At 30.4% G+C, this 24,180-nt stretch overlaps 1 protein-coding gene across 4 annotated transcripts; it reads right to left on the bottom strand.

Annotated features, from left to right (window-relative positions):
• On the bottom strand, nucleotides 1–13,866 carry LOC127741116 (protein PHYLLO, chloroplastic). Of its 4 annotated transcripts, XM_052252727.1 has the most exons (28): nucleotides 13,486–13,866; nucleotides 12,516–12,724; nucleotides 12,170–12,287; nucleotides 11,914–12,027; nucleotides 11,714–11,815; nucleotides 10,993–11,052; nucleotides 10,791–10,859; nucleotides 10,500–10,604; nucleotides 10,228–10,422; nucleotides 9,617–9,715; nucleotides 8,094–8,654; nucleotides 7,746–7,970; nucleotides 7,275–7,577; nucleotides 6,997–7,064; nucleotides 6,258–6,416; nucleotides 5,659–5,784; nucleotides 5,462–5,584; nucleotides 5,182–5,299; nucleotides 4,786–4,941; nucleotides 3,560–3,799; nucleotides 3,275–3,442; nucleotides 3,010–3,153; nucleotides 2,126–2,587; nucleotides 1,486–1,779; nucleotides 1,247–1,404; nucleotides 1,026–1,133; nucleotides 484–736; nucleotides 1–187 (listed from the first exon to the last, which is right to left on the bottom strand). In XM_052252727.1, the coding sequence occupies exons 1-27, from the start codon at nucleotides 13,822–13,824 to the stop codon at nucleotides 487–489; spliced, it is 5,073 nt and encodes a 1,690-aa protein (XP_052108687.1). In that variant the 5' UTR covers nucleotides 13,825–13,866; the 3' UTR covers nucleotides 1–187; nucleotides 484–486. The 4 variants fall into 4 exon arrangements, with proteins under 4 accessions (XP_052108687.1, XP_052108691.1, XP_052108690.1 ...); XM_052252731.1 differs by lacking the exons at nucleotides 12,170–12,287; nucleotides 13,486–13,866 and having other exon boundaries at nucleotides 5–187; nucleotides 12,516–12,654; XM_052252730.1 differs by lacking the exons at nucleotides 11,914–12,027; nucleotides 12,170–12,287; nucleotides 12,516–12,724; nucleotides 13,486–13,866 and having other exon boundaries at nucleotides 5–187; nucleotides 11,688–11,815.
• Between the last annotated feature and the right edge of the window lie 10,314 nt (nucleotides 13,867–24,180).

Raw genomic sequence — 24,180 nt, forward strand, 5'->3', positions numbered from 1 at the left:
CCCGTGCATCACACGGGTCTCATTCTAGTTATATTAAAATTGTGCATATGATATCTTTTAGAGGGTTTGAAATCCCAAGGGTACCAACAAACATGAGTATTAAATGTGAAGTCCAAGATGATTGCAAAATTTTAAAAATCCTTTGTGCTCCATGGAGAACTTTGTGTAAATAAGGCAAATGGGGTTGCTGTCCATCAAAGAAAACAAGTAAAAAAATATCATCATAACAAAATCAACTGGGAAAAACAAGGATAAAGTAAATGTGTCATTGAGAATGTAATTGAATTATAAGCCGCAAGCTATTGAAGTATTTAGCTTGTGGTCTATAGTACAAAATTATTAAATTCAGTAAGAGCTAATACTGAATATCAATTATATGAGCTTGCATAAAGCTGTACTATAATTAACATGTTAACATCTTTAACAAGATACCATACTGTGTTCTAATCATCATCAAACTTGTTGGACATCAACAACACATACCTTTCAGAGTGTAGTTAGGAATCGTCTCAAGGCGGAAACTACAGGAAGCGGGTTCTCCAAATGGACAGCATGGCCACAGTTGGGAATCTCAACCACCTCATGGATGTCTATATTCACTTTTTCTTGATTGCTCCCCACTCCGGAACAGACTGTGTTCATAATTTCTTGAGCAATTTTCTTAAATTTTGCATCCTTTTCTCCGTGTATGATAAGAAGAGGTGTTCTGCAATTTGGCAGATCTTTCCACAACGATCTGCAATGCATAGAGAGAAACCAACAGAGACAATAAAGTTCATGAATCTTCATAATGCCGAATTAAATTTTGAATATATCTTATATATACCAAAGGGTATTTTAATACTTGTGTCTATAAATGTATTCATTCCTAATCTATCTTGTCATGTGTTCATTCATCCAATATATCATTCCAATCTTTCTTGATAGTTAGCACTATATTACTTTTTAAGTTTAATATACCAAAGACGAAGCTACTTGGCACACCCATGAATGACGAAGCTAAGAGGAATGAACAATTAGCTTACGGCTGCCTTCCTATGCTTAATCCAGACAACATCTTGGCAAGACTCTGCAGGTCTTCATGTTGCAAGCGATTAGCAGTGATTCGTGTGAAGTAAGGATGGCTTCTTAAGCTGTATGATGTAAAAGGGAACGAAGGAAAATGGAATGAAAAGTATGCCATATAAGTCTAATAAGATCAGCCAAAATCACTGCACATTCTAAAGGTTTAGAAGAAACAAGTCACCTTTTCCACAGATCTGCTGCATACCAGGAATTGAGAAAAGATTCTAAACCATGAGAAATGATAGAACTTGCTCTGGAGTCATCTTTAGCTGCACGGATTTTTTGTGATAATTTATCTTTTAATCCAGGGCTTCCAGATATTAACACAGCTCCTTTTATCTGACATAAATGTTCAAATTGCTGATCCATAGTGAAGAAAATTTGGAAACAAAGATAGTACATTGAATGCCACCGCCATACCTTACTACTGAATCTGAGTGCAAGATACAATGCAATCCTAGCACCCATCGAATACCCAACTAGTGTAACTTTTCCTGGAGTTATATGATGTAATAGTTGATGGAATATATTAGCTATTATTTCCATTGACAACAATGGTTCCTCACAAGCATCATTCACACCATGTATTATTGATTTTCCATGACCAGGAAGATCCACTGAGATGCATCTTGCTGATCCAGAAAAGCTCTTCATGATAGGACTCCAATCTTCACCAGCTCCAAGGAAACCATGAAGAAATACTAGTACATTGTCCTACATTTGCTAAATCAGACATAATCAGATCTGTATTCAGGAATCAGATTTACTTTCTAAACACAAAAAATGAATTATATTTTATGACAATAGATTTCCCCTTCAAAGAAGAAAATGGTCAAGGTGGATTTTAAAACTAGTCATACTAGTCCAATTATTAGTGTCTTAGCATCAGTAAACTAGAATATGTTGCAATAATTATGAATATTTATGTTAGCATGTTACAATCCAAAATTGTGCATCTAAGATAATAAGAAAATGTTGGCACAAGTGAAATGTTTAATAAAGATTTCTTTTCTTGTTTTAAAAAGATAAAATGAATATGTATGGAGGCTTCTGTACTTACATTTGTTTTTTGGCCAGTTTCTTGAACCTCAAAAGAACAAGATAAACTACTAAGCTCTAATTTCAGTTGGTATTTAAGAACTTGCTCCTCATCAATAATATCACATATGACATTTTGGTTGATTTGGAAATTATGTAGCAGCCTACTAGCATTTGGTACAGATGCTTCAACAATACCACTATGTGGATTACGGCCAATTAAAACTGGATTAATTGTTGCATCTTCCTTTAGCCAACGGTAGGTTCCAAGACCATGGGCTACAGAAGAAACTTTCTTACCATGTAACTTGTTCACTGTATCAAAACTTAGCATATCAAGATAACTAGAAAACTGTGCATACGCAGATAGACTTAGACTGCTTTCAAATGCAGCACTGACAACAGCCATCTTCCCCAGCTGGTGTGCCCATCGTCCAATTAATGCAGCATTCTCAAAACCCCCAACAACACTTGGTTTGATAACCTGAAAAATAAAATATAAAATCATAAGACAGAATTGGAATTCTAGATAGAAGTCATCATTTCATCATTAGTAAGTTGGAGTATTGTGCACTTCTTTAAAGGAATCATAAAATAAATTCTGTTTGAATCAATAATACTCTCCAGCTTAGCCACTATCATATTCAACATCTATACACACCAACTTAAGGTGAATAATAAATTTGTTCTTTTCCAAGTTTGTATTACTGCTGAGCATGAATAACATAGGACCAAAAATGGATTGGTTGAGCTATTAGTTAATTTATTCTAAAGAAATGTAGCATTGCAGCTTGATACTGTAACTTTGTGAATCCTAGTAAAAGAGTCCACATAATGCCTCTACCTCATACTGAAAAAAATTAAGAATACCCAGCTCCTAAAGTATCCATTATAAATTCAACTTACAACAGCAACTATTCCCGGATGAGTAAATTTTACTAGCGTTCCCAGGGGATTTTCTTGAATTTTATCTATGGTCTCATCTAGTGCAACAGGTAAGCCACTTTCTTCACAGAACTTGACTATATCGTCTTCATCCTGAACAGGCTCCTGCAAAGGTGATATTAAAAAAAAAGTTATTAATACATTGCAAATATGCAACAAGAAATATAGTCAATAGTAAAAATTAAAAATGAGTGCAGAAGTTATGAAGAATGTGAACTTAGTCTACCTCAATAAACTGTAAGTTGCAATCCTTAACCAAAGAGCTGAACTCCATAGCTTCTTCATAAGTCCACTTCCGATTTGCATCAGCTCGTATGATTATCTGGCATCCGACTTTCTTTCGCACCTCTTTTATTACCATGGCATCTTGCGTTGGGTTATACCGACGTGCTACCTGTATAGCATTATAACCTGTTAGCTTTATACTTCTCTAACCATTGATCTACATATAAAATGAAGCAGAGCTGAGAGATTTCCAGAAAGAAGTCAAAACAATAGAAAACTAGCTTACCTTGAGTTTGATTGCAGAAAATCCTTCCTCGACTAATGTGGCAGCAACATTAGCAACGTCTGTTGGAGATCCATTTGAATCAAGTAGTGCACAAACCTGAACTGATGATGTTTCACATTCATCTTTTTCACTTATAGGAGGATGAAGTAGGTTCAACAAGTTGGAGCCTTTTGCAGCAGCTATGGCATTGAGGATAGCCATTTCCAAACCACATCTAACACTAGGAAAAATAGAAGATGGCTGCATCATAGAAAATTAGAACATGAAGTATACATCAATTCTGTATGTCATAATTTGATAACCTTGGTAATAAATAAACCATTAGTGTTGTCAACGGTTCACCCAACATATTAAGCTTCTAGGATAATTGGATCATGATATGGTAGCCAATCTTCTTTGACCAAGGGTGCTATTATTTATGCTGCTGTTTTTTTTTTTTCTAATTTTAATTTTCCCTTCCCAAAATGAAAGTCTCTCTTTTGATAGAGGCAGTACTTTTGAGGTTTGCATAATCTATTTGAATAAGCTTCTTGAGAAAGTTAGCATCAATTCCTATTGCTATTAAAAAATAAACAAAAATATATAAATAAATAAAAATAGAGCTTCTTCTGATTCTATTGATATTTTAGAATGAACTTTTTTTGTTTTTTGGAAGCTTACCCAAACACACCAATATATATCTAGTGTTCAGTCCTCACAACTCCCACAATTCTAAGTTCATGAACAATAAGTAAGTCTTTTCCTCAGAGGCAAGTGGATCAACAATTCAAGTGCAAAGGACTCTGCTCTAGTGTGATGGGACATAATAGAGATGCAATAAAAACGTTTTATAAGAAAAAAAATTTACATAGTAGCTTAAGCTTTTTGGGAAAGCTGTTTCTTGATGACCTCATTGCCAATGAAGTAGTTCTTCTTAAATTTATATTTGATAACTCATAGGTAATAGGTACATTTTAAGGAGCGGTTTCGATTCATTGGATTTGGATAAGACTAACTCAAACTCAAACTAGCTTAAGGGGTTTTCAAAACACCTATACAACTTATCTCTAGTTGATGCAGAAATCTAATACTATTCATGTCAATATTTAAACATACCCTCAAACAAAATCCATTTACAAATAACCTTAATACCATGTCAAGGAAACTGTCACCCAAAAATTCAAGTTGGTTTTTGTTCACATAAAATGCCTAACCCTACGCTATATAATGTAGGTGAGACAGCTTACCACAATTCCCAACTCATTCCAAATCCAATATGAAAATGTGCCCTTCAATAGAGAGAGGAAGCAACTAATATTAACTTGTTGCATGATATGAACAAGGAACCTAAGTTGATATTCTGCATCTACCAAATTTTCTCTGTGGATCTCAATCGGAGCAACCTGCTTGATGCCAACAACAAAACATCAAGTACATATTAGAGTAGATTTACAGGGGAATGGAAAAGAAATATTATGTTCCTCTTCTTGTCTACAGTATGCTTCACAACTGGTATGCATAACACCCAAGGGATGGGCTGTAATATGTATCAGCCCCTCACCAATTTATTTCTCTATGTGCTTAAGATTGGAAACATTTTAACCTAGATATGAAAGATGATATAATATCAGAGTGATACCAACCTCACCAAAACCAACACTTCCATCTTCAAGAATTAAAGATATGATAAATCCTTCTCTATAGAATTCATCATGATTATCACCAACAGATGCTGATGTTGGTGGTGCACTTAGTGCAAATCTGCAACCAAATCATTATACAAAATCCAAAGAAAGTAATCAAATGAAGGAAAGGTTAACAGTTAAATAGAAGTCGTCCCCCTCCCCGCAACTAAAAAATATATAAATAAAAAATAGCAGTGTCATTGGAGACTTGAATTTTTTGCATAATGTGAAAACTTACCTATATCTCAAACACTTCATTGTACGAATTTTGTACAAATAATGCTGATCTTTAATAGCACCGGGATTTGGGATGTACCTCATAGCATCTTTCACAGCACCCAGAGAGTGTTTTCTCAAAATACTGAGTCAAGATATAAATTCATGAGCAATGAAGTGATATCCATTAACTGAATCTTAAATCAGCAGCAGTGTAACCTGTGAAAATTAGCATTGGCATCGATTGAACTATCAATTTCAACCATACAATCCACTTGCTCATGTTGAGCTAAACGTAAAGCATCTTCAAATTCTGCCTTGGTCTTCACGTGCAAATGTTTGATTCTGCACGCATATTGATTTTTTCCCCTCATGAATAGTAGGATTGATTAAGCATAGACTATTATGTAAAGTCAATGGGAAAATTATCCAATTTCTAACAAAATATATAATTTTATGGTTATTTTCTTGCCATTATATATATCACAGCATTTCGGTTTGATGTTATGCTGATACCGGTTGCATAAGCAAAACCAATATTAGTTACCTCCCCAGTTAATTTCAGCACACAGATGAAAGTTTAAACAAGTCACCAAAAAAAAAAAGATGATAGTTTAAACCTCATAAAACTACCTCGCGTTGCACTACCATCCAATGATAAATATTTTACAAGATTTCCACAGACAAAGTAGGTGACATTTTATTCAAGCAAAGAGTAGAACAAAGAAATGCAGACATATCTCAGACAAAATAGAATGATCAATGAAAAAAAAAAAAAAGATCAAATAATTCCTACCAAAGTATATCTAGATTCTTACCCATGTGCCATGCATAGCCCTTGGATAAATATGTTATGAGAGGTATAGAAGTATTGATGAAGGATACTAGGCTCAACTTTATCTGCCAATGGAAGAAGACTGAAAATTGCTCCTCCGTGATTATTTACCACAAAAATGGTCATTGGTTTCCGTAATTTCCTAAATGTAGAGTTATTTTCAGAACATTAGCTACAAGTGATAAGTATAAACGGTAATCTTGTAACAAAGAAATATGAAAGTTTTCCAAGTTTATCGTAGAAATAATTTAGAATATCTACAGAAAATATCTCATATCTTTAGGTAAGGGGTGGCCCTGTGCACAAGTCTCCCACAAGGTAAAGTCTAGGGAGGGTCGATGCAAGCAGCCTTACCCCTTATCTCCGACCCCCTACCACAAGGCTATTCCCAGTATTTGAATCCAGACCACCATGTCACAAAACATCAACCTTACCTTTACCCCAAAGTTCTCTTACTCTCGTAATATCCTTATGGTATCTTATAATATTTTGAGATGAGTTATTATGAGCAGTTTTTAGTCAATATAACGGCTCCATCTTGTTGTAACTTCTATAGGTCATATACTAAGGGAAAATTCTACTACTTTGTCCAAAAAGGTTCTACTTTCTCTTCAATGAAGAAACACCCAAATCTCATTTTATCTAGAGTCTGTGTGTCCACTTGTCCAACATAACATCGGGCAAAAGGAGAGACAAAAATGGTCAGAAGGATAAAGAAATACCTTTGATACAAAATTGCCAAACTGTTTGTATCATGCAATAAAGAAATGTCTCCAACTAAACAGAACACCTGATTGAAATTGTGAAATAAAAAGTGAAGAGGAAAAGAGATAATCAACCATACTAAACCAACTAATGGATGAAAAAAAAAACAGTCATTTAGAATACAAATCAAAGAAAGATGAATTTAATACGACTGTAAAATTAGAAAATCATGCAGTGACACATTTCCACCAGCTAATATAAGTAAATTGATAATTCTGATAACATAAATAGCTACCCTTTTATTGCTTCCCACGGCAAACCCAATAGCCGTGCTAAGTAATCCATCAATACCACTAGCCCCCCTGTTACCAGCCACCCTCATCAAGTTAACTGGTAGGTCTGAGTTTAACATGATAGATGCAACACTTGGGTTGCTTGTAGACCAACCAAGTCCATACATATCTACATCACGAATGGGCATACTGTTACCAAGGAAAAGAGCAGACTCAGAAGAAAGAGCATCTGACATCATATGTGCCACATAAGGTTCAGTTAGGGAGCACTCAGCATTGATTTGAAACAGTATCTCCCATTCAACCTGCAGATCAATAAGTTTTAGAGAATGTTGCTAAAAATTGCCAGTAGCTGAATCTAACAAGATTATTACAAAATACAATAACTCCATCAAAGGAAAAAAAAAAAAGAAGAAGAAAAACGCTAATATCATCATACCAAGAAGTTAGTCTTATTTTCTTAGAATCAGTACCATTTTACTCAACAGTTGTAATGAAGTGCTCCATATGCGCTCTGTATGGGGAAATTCAGCCTTAATTAAAAAACCCACAAAATCAACAATGGTAGTTTGTATCCGGTGGGTTACAATATGTGATGGATCATGACGAAGTGGATGCTTGTCAACCATAATATATGGAAAAGGAGCACGCTCCTCTAGAATTTGACAAACTCGTTTGCTAGTTATCCTACTTCCCAACTGCTCCGAATAAACAACCAAAAAGAAAGACACACAAGTAAATGGACATTACTAGTACGTTCAAAAATGCATTCAGCAGAAATTATAGAAGGAAGTGGGAAAAGATTCATGAGTATTTGGTACCTGAATAACCACATCAATCTCCAACAAGCCCTTGACAGAATCCGAGAGTAAAGCATGATCAAGATTATCAATAAATAAAAAGTTTCTTTCAATATCAGGAAAAGAAGTTAAGATCTTTTTCAAGCGCAACCCTGACAAAATATCAGCAAAAACAGGCCAACAGAGGTGTTTAGCCAAAAGCAGCGCAGCCCACATCTCATCCTCTGTATGGATTGCACCAAATAATATAAGACCATGTTTGCCTTTTTGCATCAGGCCTATAACTTCCATCATTTCTCCTACAGCATCTATACAAGATGGTCGCATATGAATGTACTTGGTAAATGGTTCAGCATTACTGATCCAGAGGTCCAGCCCGTTTAAACAGCTTAACCTCCATTTACGTGGACTGCTCTCCAAAGGCTCTCTGAAAGGGCAGTTAATATGCACAGGACCACACGGTGAAGTTATTGCCCGATGTATAGCAGAATCAAGAGTGGTAAGTACCATATTCGTAGGAACTTGATCTGTTGGTGCAGGAAGATTGAAGAAATATCTCACATAAACACCAAAATGGTTCACCTGATTCCAAAGTTCAATGTGTACCATGAGTAACCAAGAAAAACAAGACACAGACATTCTTGAATTACAGCAATTAATCTTCAGACCAGTGTAACTAGTTACATTCTCGTTAAGAGACCAGAGCATCTAATTTTTGTAGACTTTCAGATTTAGTTAGTGAAATATATAATTCCCATCACAATAACAAATAAGAATATTTAACAACAATTAGTTGGTTCAAGTTAGTTGTCTCCCTTAGATAGGATCACAGGTTTGAGTCTTACGGGTGAAAAAGCTAGTGCTGAGCTCTACTCCCATAGTTGGAGTCCAATGGGCTCTGGATACCAGTATTTAGACCAAGAAATGAGGTGGCTGTGGGGTGAACCAAAGAAGATAGAGCACATCTTGGTGCAATGGTAAGTTGCTACCTTTAACTTGGTGGTGCAGGTTCAAGTCACATAAGCAGTCCCTTTACCTACATACAGGGAAGGGCTTCATGCATTTGACTCTAACCAAACCACAAAATCAGGAGCAACTTCTGCAAAATGCACACGACAATTTCTGGACCAAGGTGAGCAAGGTAAAAACAAAAAGGAATCAAGATAAAAGACTATTATAGAGAGAACCAATTAGATAAGATTCGGAGTCACTAGGAGGATTGTGAGAGAGGTCTCACAAATACCCTAAGATTAAGTCTGTATCAGTATATTGCATCATCTTCTACCAATTATATGGGGATTTTCATTTTCTGTTTACCTTTGTTGTTCTTTTGGTGCAAACTTATCCACTAGTAGTTTTAGCTTCCTATATAATCCTATTTCTACTCTTTTATCACATAAATAAATAAACAACTATATATTTATCTTTGCCTCCTGGGCAGCCCTCCACACCTTGCCTCTTGATTTGGCATTTTTTGACCGCAAATTAATTAAATAACAAACAATGTATACCATGAGACTTTGAGAACATCTGAAGTTTTTAACCTGATCAATTGCCTGGTTGGCTCCACAATCTAGCAGCTCTGGAGGTCGATCTGCTGTAAGTAAAAGAAGTGGTACAAAATCTTGACTAGCCTCCACAACCTACATTTTTTTTCCGATAAAAGAATTTATTATGATTAAGAGAAGAATACTAGACATAGGAAGATGAGATATCAATAAGGCAAAGTTTTTCAAGATCTCAACATATATGAGAAATCCCCTAGGAAAACCATGACCTTTACATCAGGGCTAAAGTAAACCTTTACTGATCCAAAACCTTACGTGCATAACAAACTCAGGTTGCAAATCCCTCAGGAAAATGGTAACTACAACTTAAGTTGATGGAGCCTAACGTAACAACTACATGCATGAATACAATTAATTAATAAACAGCAAAGTAATGTCTGGCTGTACCAATCCTAGATCCCTCAACCAAAAAAAAAAGGCACACAAACCCCAAAAGCGGTTCAATATATTTCTAGAACTCATGCATTAGTAGAAGCCCAAAGAATGACAACAAATGAATCACTAAGGTTAGGTCATCATTTATGCATTCAGGATACCAAATAAATCCAGGTTAGTTAAGAAGGGGGAAAAATGTTGGTTGATCTCACCGCAGGAAGAAGGTTTGAAACTGCAGTTCCAGATGATGTGATGACTACTGCCGGCACGTGAGACCCTCTTGCATATCCAACAGCATGAAAAGCAAGTGAACGCTCATCAAAGCATGAAATACATGTGATTAACTTGTGACTTGAAGCAGCAACAGCAAGAGGGGAAGACCGAGATCCAGGTGCTACACAAAAATACTAGAAAAAGAAAAAAATCACAAACTTGAATCTATTAATGGAGAGAAGAATTATAATAATTTATTAGATCACCTCACCGTCAAACCCAGCCTTGAGCATTCTTCAACAACTAATGATGCCCATACAGCATTGATATTGGCACACTCAATTAGTGAGGATGATAATTTATTGGATTGATCCAACTGATAGTTAGAGACAGTAGACATAACATGAAAAGGCTTCAGCAATTTTTCCAACATTATAATAAAATTAGAATTAATAAGATATATCTATGCACATATTATAGTTCTTGTTTTATGTTTTGCAAAGGGATTGGATGAATACTTAATGTATGCATTTTCTGTATATACAGACAAAACAATGCATACCATGTTATTTGAAACGGCACGGGTTGCTGAAAGCCTGACACAGAATTGACTGGAAGATGGAGACTCTTTCTACAATAGAATCGAGGAAGACATTGAAAAATTATCATATGCAACAGAATGCAGAAGCATAAAAGGATAGAAATACACACAAAAATGTGAACTTAATGCTAGTAAAGGCAGGAACAAGGAAAATACGGGATACCAGCTCCAAGATGTCAACCACGCTTTCTCTTCTTCCAGGTGTGATAGTGTTCATGTAGACCTAGCAGCTCATGCAGAAAAGCATACAACAACAGTCAATGCTCAGAACACACCAATCAGAGACTTGAAGCAAGCTTTAGATGGCCCAGAAAGCTCATAACATATATATTTGGAACAAAGGCATTATGCTAATATATACTAATATTAAAAAATACATAGGAAAGCAATAAATAAAGGAAAAACACTGGAATAATATACTTCAACCACTTTCAACTTATTTCAAAATACATGAAAGAGAGAGGAAAAGAAATTTTTTTACACTAAGCATCCCTGAGGATAGTGAATGCAAATGCCTTATGCAAGGAACAAATACTGTCAGAATAAAAAGAATATCCTATGATATCTACTATTATTTCCTTATTTGTTTGGATTAGGGTTTCCCTATGATGATAACTAGAGGTGAGGATTCCTCTCCTGTAAAGCATCACACCATATTCAGTAATATATCCATATATTTCAGTCCCTATTTTCTCCTCTTTTCTAGTTCCCTATCTAAACCTGACATTCTCATGAGATACTATATGTGTACATAAAACAAATAGGAAAAGTATAGGTAAATAATTCCTAACCAGCCAACTTTAAACAACTACAATTAAGGGAGAAACAACTATGTTATTTGCTACAAGTAAGACTTACATATTAGGAAGGAAATGAACTTATACCCTTGCAATAGCTCTATCTTCTACCAAATTCAGTTTTCTGAGGCCAGATCTTACGCTTTTAAGTTTCAATGTGTCACTACCAGACCAGGTATAACATGTAATCTGCACAAAACGAAACATGACATCAAGGATAAATACAGAAGGAAGTAGACCAAAAAAAAAAAAAGGTCCCAAAAATACATTTAAGGCATGCTTGGGACCTGGTTTAGAGAAATTTCAAGTGAATGAAGGGCTTCCTCAAAAGTGGGGGAAAAGTCATTCCATGCTAGTGTCACCGTCAAAATGGAAATGCACTCCAACTCATCTAACTCAATCTGTTATGATGGTATTACAGTTTAAGCAACATCACATTAGTGAGACAATAAGAATACATGCTAAACAATTATTCTAAAAAATACAGGAGGAAGAACTGAAGAAGACAGTGAGATTGTTTTCAAATTCCAATAATAACTTTACCTCAGGAATGAAAAAATAAAAAGAACCATCCTCAATATTCATGGAAATCGAGTCACTATCAAAATTAATATCCACAAAACCGTAGGCCACTATATGTGTTGAATCAGAAGAGATGTACCTGCAAACAAATTATAAAAACAACAACTCAATTCTTTCTCAGATTTAAATCTGCAAGCATCTTTAGTGGCAAGTTAATATAGCCTCTCAAACATGACTCCATCACCCAAGAGCCTGTCCTTTGAAAGGCCAGCTTTTAACCAAAGATTGGATCGGTCTATATGATGTTTTCATGCAACTAATAAGAATTTTATAGAACCAGAAGGAATGAAGACCAGGTTGAACCAACCTTTTGATCATACTAGGCTTTCCACTGGATGAACGTGAAAAAGACACAGCAGAGCCAATGCCAAAGAGACCACGGCTTCCATTCACATACAGCGATTTCAAGGTTGGATTGTCAACATTCTTTGACAGGTATATAAGAGGATACACTCCAGACAACTCCGGTTGACTGCAAAACCAATTCAATGCCTTAGGACTTGGAGGCACAGCCACCTGGAAAAGAAAATGACATCCACATAGCAATAATTCAGGAGTGCATCGTTTCAGCATTTCACCATAGACAACATTTTCCAAACTTTCAGCTGGTTTAGATGTCCTTACATTAAACTAAGAACTTCAATTTCATAATTAGGCTTTTAGGCTTTTGAAATGCAGGAGGAGTGTAAATTAACATACATGAACAATAATTTTAGACAGGCTTTTAACTAATTCCACAACCTTTGCATGACACTAATTTCATCAAAAACCAAAAATAAAATAAAACTAAGATAACGATACCAACTCACACTGCCATTCTGCCAATGCTCATTGTTTACTGAAAAACAAACAATTTTGCAAAAACAAACAAACAAACATACCTGAATGATCCCTTCAAAACACAAATTATCCTTGCAAAACAACGCATATTCCATAAAAAAATATATATCTAAATCTAAAACTGAAACGAAAATAAGAACAGCAATCACTCCACCACTGCTAGTTGTAATTCAGTGTCAGAGCTTCCTTCGAAGCTACATTAGATAGCACAGCTTCATAGTTAGTTACTGTCATCACGTGCTGTTAGTTGGTTAGTTAGTTAGTTTCAGTTACTGTCACGTGATGTTAGTTAGTTAGTTAGATAGTTACAGGTGCAGTTTGTTAGATTCAGTTAGTTTCAATAACCGTTAAATTCTCTGTGACTGTCTCTTTACTCACGCTTTCTCGCATTTTCTCGTATTTCATCGTTCTAACACTGAAACGAACAAATTTGATACCTGAAACCTAAGGAATCCGGTGGAGCTACGAGGCGGCGAAAGCTTCAGCGTCTCAACGGCATCCTTGATTTTCCGAAGGCCTTCCTCCAAAGTCACCGCAGGGGGAAGAGTCCGCGTAACGCAGTGCTCAAAAACGACGTCGTTCTCCTCAATGTCGCCAGATACTGGAACCGGACCGTCGAACTTCGCTCCTCCTCCCATTCTGGCGTCGGCGGCTACTGTTCTCATCGGCGGCGATGGTCTCCGGCGTGCTCCGACGAAGATGAAGGGAGAAGAGGAAGGAGAGAGAATGAAGAATGTAGGTACACTGGAAAATCTCGCGGCAGTTAACGAAATCATTTGGCGGATTAGTGAGAGAGAGAATGAAGGAAAGTTGTAATAAGAACTGAGCAGTGAATACTGGATAGTGATGATAGAGTATCTCTTATTATGCAATTGGATTTTGCTGACGTGTTAGAAAATATTAGGTCTTTAACGTTAAAAAAATAAGATATAAACTCATTATTTTCTTGCCGATTTATTATTTAATATTTTTAATTATTAATTTCATATAAAAAAAATATATGTGAATTTTTACTAAAAATTAAATAGTATGTTCAAATTTTTAATATATTTATGGATTATATATGAATTAAAATAATTAATTATTAAATTTTACTATTAAAAAATTTAAAATATATAAATAAGGATAAAAACTAAAAAATAAAAAAGAATGAAACTTTTTATTTAAACTTATATTTATTTAGAAAATATTTTAAGCCTTTAACTAATAAAAAGCACATGATTCAAAGAAAAAGCATATCATGTTGCGATAATCAATTATTAACCAAACATATTTTTCCTATGTTTTGTAAATATAAAAAGTGAACAAGAAATATATAGAGACATATTGAAAATTAAACTAAGCTTGTGAATTATTAATCAAGTTGAAGAATTTAAGTTGAATTAAACTTTTTAGAAATTGTTAATTAAAATGTTCATAAATAATAAGGTTACCTATTCAAGTTTGATAACTAATAATAAAGGATATAAATTTTATGAAAAAATAGATAAAAGTTGATCAAGTTGCTAAATTGAGAGGCTTTGAACTTAGTCAAATTAAATTACACTAAAAAATGACATAAAATAGTATATATTATAACGTTTCTATAAAATCACTCTAATATTGTAGGTATTATAGCATTGTTTATTGTTGTCGTAATTAAGTTTTAAAATGTCACTATTATCACCTTTATTTATATATTATATATAAGTTCAGCTCTAATCTATTTCTTATTACACGTTAAAACATTATCGTTGTGTGATAGAAAGGTTAAATCGATGTCACGACGATCTTTTCTAACGACAATTTTTTTCAACGACGACCTCTTCTGACAACATCTCCTCTAACAATGATCTCTTCGAACATCTTCTCTAATAACAGTCTCCTCCTTCGACGTTCTTCTACGTCGACAATCTCATCCATTAAATTATTGTGTTAAATTTTACTTCTAACACACTTGTAAGACAGATTCTTTTTTCTTTTTTTCTTTATTCTCTTAAAAATATTTCATTTTAATTCCTTTGATCTCTTGAATAATTAATTGAAAATTTCGGATATACTTCTTTTTTAATCTAAATTTAAACTAATAACAAAATAGAAAATGGTAATTGAAAAATCCAAGTAATTAAAAAGTTCCGCGCTTAAAAAAAATATTTATAGCTATTAACATCATAATCAATATTATTATGATTTTTTAAAAATTGTCATAATAATCAGAATGACACTTAGAATAAAAATATTTTTTAAAAACGCCGATTTTAAAAATAATGGTGATTTAAATGTTGTAAATACCTAAAAAATTGTCATTTTAACTATTTTTTGTAGTATTCAAATATAACAACTATATATACAAGTTTATAAGTGTGGAATCATATAGAATTTTACATTTTTCATCACCAATTTTAAAATATCTTAGTAATTAAATGTCTTAGATATTAAATTTTGTTATAATTGTTTGCCTATAAATATTATTTATATTGTAACGAGTACAACTAAAATTTTAATAATAATTATTAAATTAAACATTGTTACAATGAATATTATAAAAATTTGTAATGTACTCATTACTAACCTATCATATAATAAAAAATTTTAAACTTTATAAAATGTAATTTTTTCATAGACTCGTATTATCGAACTAATTAAATTCGATTTAGCATTGACTCCATATAGATATAATTGTTGATGTATTAAAATAATTACATGGATTAGATTCATGCTATGGAAGTGATATTTATAATTTTTTTATATTTTTTGTAGTATATTTTTTATATTATATAATATTTTTTCTAATATTTTTAGCAAATATTTCACTAATTTAATAAATTTAAATACTAAAAACTAAATTCAAAATTTTAAATTTTATAATTATTTATATACGTGAGGGCTTCATAATTCGAAGCAGCCAACTTCGATCATACTCATGCATAATTCGAGTCTATCTGATTCAAACTACCCTTCACTACATGTTTCCACCATAATTTAAATTTGGGTGATTCGAACTACTAAAACTGTAAATTCCTTCACTAATTTGAACAAGATTGATTCAAATTATTAAATTTTGTTGTTCGAATAGAATTTATTCGAATTATATAAAAAAATGCTTTTGATTGATCTATGTCTTATTTTTTTTATTTGGTTTAATCATGTAAAATTTTATGCAAGTTGGCTTAACACTATCATTTGCTTAGAAGTTCATGTATGAGATTTTATTCGAGTGAAGTTCATAAATTAATATGGATTTAGATCGAGAATTATTAATTTCTCTCAATTAAGAGAGTAGAATAGAAAATATACATGTATGTTATTGTTGCAGTATTTGTTCTTCTTTTTAATATGTTAATATCTTATTATTGAAAGAAAATTATATTGAGATTATATTGTGTTGTTATTGAAGTGTTTATGTGAATAAACAATATTAGGACTAATTAATTATGAAGTTTATATTGATAAAGTAAAAAATAATCCAAATAACTGCTTCCCCTCTCACTTTTCCTTCTTTATCATTTTTAGAAAATCTAAGTAAGTTTGGCATGTGCCTTCCTTCCTCTTATTAGGTTAGGCATGTTAATAATGAGTTAAGACTTAACCAACCTGACTATATATTTGGCTGCCAAACACGTTGATAGTGATAATTATTAGAGTACTATCTTTTTTAGATATTAGAGTTTTTTTTTTTTTTTACAATTGTATAACTTATTTTTTTAAAAATAAATAAATTAAAAATTTTAGCGATTTTTCTGGAGTTCAGATAACTTTTTTTTAGTAAAAGGTTTTTTTGGTATAATATTAATTTTAATTTTTTGTGAATAAATTTATTAATATTTTAAACTTTTGTAATTAAAAATGATAATTTACTCATTAAATTAAAGATTAATCCATCGCGAATCTAAACTCTATTTAAAAATTTATCATTGATATATAAAGTAAAATTTAAAACTCTAATTACTTAAAATAAATTAATAAATTAATTACTCAACCAAATTAAGGTAGTTTACAAAAATACTAGTAGTTTTTGACGTTTATACATTTGCCACTAGCATTAAAACCTTTGCGGTGGAAAGGCAGAAATTTGGATCTTTTAAGGTGAGAAAATTGGTAAAATAAAGGATTAATTTTCATTAATTTTATAATTTTTATACAATTTATATTCTACTATTTTAATTTAGGATTGACTAACTCATCACTTTATTATTTTGTTAACTTTCTCGTTTCAAAAAATCTTATTCTAGAAAGCGGGTGGAGGAGGCTATTTTTTTTTCTTTTTTTTCTAGAGTATCCATCAGGTCGGAAGGCTAATGACTAATCTTTCGGGTACTATAGAGGCACAAAGTGGACGATCTTCCCAAATAAGTAAGCTTTATTTTCATTCTCCAGTGAATATCGAACCCAAGAAAGATAGTTAAAAAACACAGACCCTTATCCATCTGTGCCAACTCTTTTTTGGTTTGCATCAGGATATTCATCAGGCCAGAAGTCCAATGACTAATCTCGTGGGTACTGCAGAGACACAAAGTGGACAACCTTCCCAAGCAAGTAAGCTTCATTTCCATCCTTTAGAAAATATTAAACCCGAAAAAAATGGTTAAAAAATACAGACCCTTATCTATCTGTGCCAACTTACCTTGGCAGAGGTCACATTAATAATTTGGATAATCAATTTGGGCCGGTAACTTTCGAATGAAGCCCACAAAATATTTCTGTGGGCTGTTCATTATTGAAGTGTTAGTCATACTTTTTGTTCGTTTTGTGTACTCCTCGTAACAGAAACGAGAATGGAAAAGCCTCCCGACCAAAAATAAAATTAACTTGTGTATATCTGAACAAAAAAAAAGTTGTGTACACTATGTCACTGTCAGCGTCAGCGGTCAGTCCTATGAAATTGTGAAAATCATACTCAAAAGTCTTTTTGTTTTTATGGGATAGTATCATTTCTTTTTTTTAATAATAAAATAAATATATATTTATCGATATAGACACATTTAAAAAGAAAAATTAACTCTTATCATTTATTTCTATGAACGTATCTCGTTTGTACAATTAATAACTTAAGCAACAAAATTTTAAATATATATCTCGTTTGCTCCCAGGATAAATAAAAAAATTTTAAATTGTATCTTGATATTAGTGTAAATATTATTATTTTTTAGGTTTAATTATTCTGTTGGTCTCTATAGTTTCGCGAAATTTTCAATTAGATTCATATATTTTTTTAATTAAGTTCTTGCACCAATTTTTTTTTAATTGGGTCCCTACATTTTTTTCTTTTATTTAGGTCTCTATAACAATTTTTTTTGGTTGGGTTTCTATAAAATTAAGCCAATTACTATTAAGAGAGACTTAATTAAAAAAAAATTAGTGTAGGAACCCAATTAAAAAAAATATAAAAACCTAATTAAAAATTTTACAAAACTAGAGTAACTAATAGAATAATTAAACCTATTTTTTATGGCAGTATATTTTTTTTCTAGTCATATAAAAGTTTTTATTTTGTCATATATATCTTGGATTTTTTTATCTCTTTCTATTTTTTGCATCTAAATGGGAAGCTTTTTAAGATTAGTGACTACACAATATATACATCACAAAAAGTTGTTCACCAAAAGAAATACATCATCACAAAAAATTAAATGCAAAACATTTATGGTAAGATTGCAAGGAAGCCTCATAATGTGAATCTACTTTGTGCATGGATTTTGGAAAAGAGAATAAAGTAGGGTTTGTCCCATTTGTAAATAAGAAACTTTTTATACACTACAAATCAATAATAGTTAATTTTTCTTTATATAAGTTGATTAACATAAATTAAAGATTTTTATCACTTAAAAAAATTAAATGAATCCTTATAATTAAATGTAGAACTAAATAATGGGAATAATATAATAAAGAAAATTAATATGACTCAGGTGTCTTCAAATTCAGTCAAAAAGCACATTCATTGCCTCTCAAGACTTTTCAAATAATCTCTTTGGTGCTCATGAATGATGAGTGGCTTTCTTTGCTCTATGAATAATGAAAAGCACTTTTAACTTAATTTCTTTTGGATGATATTTTCTCTAAGATCATGTTAGACTCAAGAGAGACTATTTTTTAATTTGAGCCACACATCCATATATAGAAGATTATATTCTGTTTTCCATAAATTGTTAATCACACAATTACCTAATAATTATCTCAACAAGAGTTTTTCTTTTTGTTGTAAAAGATGAAAATAATTTCATGCATGTCATCATATTTTTTTTTTTTGAGTTTAGTTGATTAACATTAAATTACCCTTATTGTATAATTCTAAAAAATACTAGTGTAAAGAAATTATTAAAGAGAGTTATTATATATACTCTTGCTAATAGTTATAACATTTTTTTTAATTTTAAGTGTTTGTTCCAAAAGTTGATCACAGAAAATAAAGTATTGTCAGAGAGAAATTATTGTTTAATTTATTTAATCACCGGCATATTTTTCCACTATAATTGAAATGGGCAATTGACTAAAATATCCAAACTCATGCATGTCACAAATAAATAGGTGATAATTGTGAAGGATAACAAAGATAAAGTTCACAATAATGGATCTAAATTTTTTTAAAGTGGTATCACATTAGTTAAAATTAACCATATATAATTTAATTAATAATACACAAATTATATATGTCATTATTAGTAAATTAACAATGAAATAATTATATTTAGATAATATGCATAATGTTTTAAATCTAAATCTCCTTATTGGTAGTGTTAGTATATATACCCCTTAATTAAAAGAATATATCAAACTAATTTAATGGAAATATTTTTATTTTCAGTAGATTATTCCATATGATAATACATGCTAATCTAAACCTTAGGTTATTCTGTTAGGTTAGAAGATAAAGCTAAGGATGATGCTAATAAAGAGATAATAATTTAATATTATTTATTTTATTTTATTTAATATTTATAATTTTATGTACATAATATTTATAATTATATAATTATATTTAATATTATTTGTTTATTTTAAGAATAATTAATAAATAAATAATAATATAAATTTAAGTGTTTTATATTGATTTCTATTGTCCCGAAACATTTTTTATTTGAAGACAAATATGGTTGATAAAACAAAAAGCAAATTAAAACATAGACGCATATATATGGCGCATTATTAATTTTACACATAATGATGGCGTGCCCTTTATGCTATAGAATTAATTACTATCACTATTGATGTCACTAATGAAAATGGCTAAATTCTATGTGTGTGGATCACTTCTTTGTTATTGATATTCTTGGCGAATCCTCTTAATCATTTTTGTGGAAAATTTAAATAAAATATGAATTTAAGTTTCATGTAATTTTTTTTTTGTTGCAAAATTATTAATTCATTTATTTTTTTAGATATTTTTTGTAATAAAAGATTTTTATTTTCTTGATGTAACAAAATATATAATTAAATGTATGCATATATACTAGAACTTTTATATTTTGACAACATATTAAAATTAAATTCATAAAATATATATCATGCGAATGAAAGTTATTAAAGTCATAGATAATTTAACTAATTTATTCAACTTGGGATTAGATCAGATCTTTCTTAATATATACTTTTCATTGCGTGCAGGGTTCTCTTATTCTAAAGGTACCACGCAATATGCAGCTACTTTTCATTAATTAATAATAATTATTTACAATAGATATCAACAATGAGATTACCATAATGACAAAGAAAAACCAAACGTGAAAAGATTTGGAGAATATCATATTAACTATTTAAACTAGATTAAATTATTTAAAATGAGTTTCTTATGAGTATGCATGGTTAATAATTAGGGCTATCTTGTAGATAATGCCAACATACATATATATATATAAATATATTAATAAAATTTTATATAAGTATTTAACTATATATTGTTATATTAATAAAATAATATTTAACTTAATTATTAAATATTCGAGTTTATGTAAAAATAATCTAATCAGAAAAATTTGATTTTATAAAACTTTATTATAATTAAGTATCTTTATATATATAAAATTTTATTTCGTAATAAAAATATAATGTATATGTAACACCTAAACTTTTAGCACGTCATGATCATACCAAAAGTAAGGCGTTACGGACTTTGATTTTCTGGTATTTTCTTAAAATCTGAAACGCATTATCGAGTAAAACCTCAATATTAAATATATAATAAAGGAAATTAAATCCGTAACGCGTTACTTTTGATACGATCATGACGTGCTAAAAGTTTGGGTGTTACAGTATACAAATTAAATACATTATCAATAAAAATAATTAAACTCTAAAATTAAATAATATATAAATGTACAAAGCAATATGGAGCTTATCCTAATCCAACCAATCACAATAAAATGTGGTAATCTCAGCTGAGAATATGAAAACCAAAGAGAAAAGAAGCATAAAAAATTGGGTTGCTATAGTGGGGAGTAATGTAGAGACATGATATGGTACCAAAGAATAGGTAATCCAAATTAAAATGAGACAGACTTTGAAAGTTTATTTGCACCTTTACTATTATATAGTCCAGTAGAAATTTCAAGAAATTCATCATGATTCATGCACATGATCAATTTAATGAAAATTAGGTATAGAAAAATGATAGAGAACAAACAAAATTTATTATTTTTAATCAGTAATAAATTAATAATATTTAGAAATATTAATTAAAAATATGATGTGGGATTGCTGAACTAAAAATAATAATGGAATTATTAATTAAAAATATAAATTAATATAAATAGCACTCTTTCTACCTATATATTATAAAGATACATAAATAAAACTATTTTCTGAAATAACAAGAACCAATATATTTATTAAAAGCTTAATAAAAATTTTTAAATGTATCTTAAATGGTATAATAATAATAATAATAATAATAATAATAATAATAATAATAATAATAATATATTTGATTATACTGTTAAACCCATTTGTTGAGGTCATTTTGACCCTTTAATTGGTAATGATTCGAGGAGAATTTTTTTCCTTCATGTTTGTGTTCTGGAATGCATGCACGTGTATGCGTTATAATAATAAGGAGGAGAAGGGAAAGAAATGAAGAAGAAAAAAAATAGAGAAGCATTATATATATATATATGGAAAATAATGGTGACATTATTATTGTTTTGGAGTTTTGAGTTGAAGTTGACGTGCTATGCAATTACAAGGGAGGGTGGTGGCACCAAAATTAGCTGCCACTCATGCACTAAGCTTGCTTTGTGAAAATTAGGACTCATAATGCAAAATATATAGAAAAATTAAAATTGTATTTAAAAACTGCCGCTAAATGAAAAGATAAAAAAAGAAAAAAACCACCACTAAGTAAAAACAAAAAAAAAAGTTGCTAATTGCTAACAGTGACGGACCCAAAAAATTTTAGGAGTGAGGTTTATATTAACTATGCGCAGTGACGGACCCAGAAAATTTTAAAAGTGGGGGCAAAAATATATATACTAAAATAAATTTTGTTAAATATTATTAATTATATAGAAATATAAAAATTAAAAATAGTTAATGAATATTTTCTTTTTTAAAATACTATTCATTATATATAATTTATAAAAACATAATTTTTTATTTCTAAAACTTGAACATAAAACATTTTAATTAAATTATAGATAACTTATTATCCTAACTAATTTTTTTATGCATATTTAATAATAAAATACTGAATCAATTGACACATTAGCGTCTGATGATACACTAATATTTATAATTTGAAACCAGAATTATATATGAATACTAAAAAAATTAAATCTGTATATGAAAAGTATGTTTATATAAAATAATAAAAAGTTAATTTACAATTTTTTCTTTCTTTCCTTTTAAAATAATTAAATTTGTTATATATCTTTTAATTTAATTTTGATATAATGTTAGATGAAAAATTTTATTCATTTGTTTAATTATGTATTATAAATTAATCAATTTATTTTAAAATTTTATATGCAACATAGGTGCATATAATAGAATAAAAAATAAAAAATAAGTAATAAAGATAAATAAATTAAGAATAAAATAAAATATATAAAGTCATGAAGAGAATAAAACATTAGATTAATATCTAAACTATAATTGTTTGAATTAAAATTTATAATTGAAAATATCAAAAAGAAAAACATTGAAATTGAAAGATACATAAAATCATGGAGAGCTATATAAAAAAACATGGAGAATTTAAAATTTACCTTTTGATGAAGAGAAGATGATCATTAGATAAGAAATAGAAAAAAAAGGTTGAAAATATAAATATCAGAAGAGGATTTAAGAGAATAAAAGAGTGACGACACACAAATTAAATTTGATTAGGTTAAATAATAGTCAAAATAATAGAAAAATAAAAAAATAAATTTGAGACTTTGACCGATTAAATTTAGTTTTTTTGTAGTAACATCATTTAAAATTTAAAATGAGTCATATTATGTATATTTAAAAAAAATAAAAAATATAGTGGGGCAAATGCCCCTTATGGTTGTTTTTCGGTCCGTCCTGATTGCTAGATAGGTTGTAGTATCGACTCCACCTTATTTTATATTACAAAATACAAATTCAAACAACATTTAATTATAGTGTTTTGATATGAAAAAAGTTTTTGTGGGAAGTTTGAATCTTACTTTATACATATAATAATTTATTAGCTAACAGTAAACTTTTAAATAAAACTGCTCTGATTTGTGATAAATTAAACATTAGTCTATCAAATTAGAGAATACCGTAAAAAACTCAAAAAAACAAAAATTCTTTGATTTGGGCATTATTATTGGAAATGATGGAAGCTTGGTTGGTACATAAATGGGTAAACGTTATATTACACTTTAATTTGTGGTGTCTCTTCTTGCTTTTCTTTTATATCATTATTAGAGTGGAACTTGAACACTACTATCAAAAAGCCAAAAACACATTTTTTTTTGGTTTCTTGGTCAACTATATATACCTTTTATGATTGGAAATTACTCTCATAATAATTTGAAGTCTGTAGAGAATTCTTGTTAAATAACAAGTTTCAGAAATTAAACTTTGATAGGATTAGAGAGGTTTATTCTCAAACAAAAATACGATATAGACACACAAAAAAAATAAGTTATTAAATAAGTTATTATGTATTTGTGTATTAATATATATGTATATCGTTTAACTAATTTATA

The sequence above is a fragment of the Arachis duranensis genome, chromosome 1, assembly GCF_000817695.3.
Source record: "Arachis duranensis cultivar V14167 chromosome 1, aradu.V14167.gnm2.J7QH, whole genome shotgun sequence".
NCBI lineage: Eukaryota > Viridiplantae > Streptophyta > Magnoliopsida > Fabales > Fabaceae > Arachis > Arachis duranensis.

What these genes read in the sequence shown, in the direction of transcription:
- LOC127741116 (XM_052252727.1), bottom strand. Translation starts at nt 13,824, where the DNA reads ATGATTTCGTTAACTGCCGCGAGATTTTCCAGTGTACCTACATTCTTC. An exon ending in CCGTGGGAAGCAATAAAAGG is followed by an intron (nt 7,065 to 7,274) that starts GTAGCTATTTAT and finishes AATTTCAATCAG; the next exon opens with GTGTTCTGTTTAGTTGGAGA. An exon ending in GGAATGAGTTGGGAATTGTG is followed by an intron (nt 3,800 to 4,785) that starts GTAAGCTGTCTC and finishes TCTATGATGCAG; the next exon opens with CCATCTTCTATTTTTCCTAG.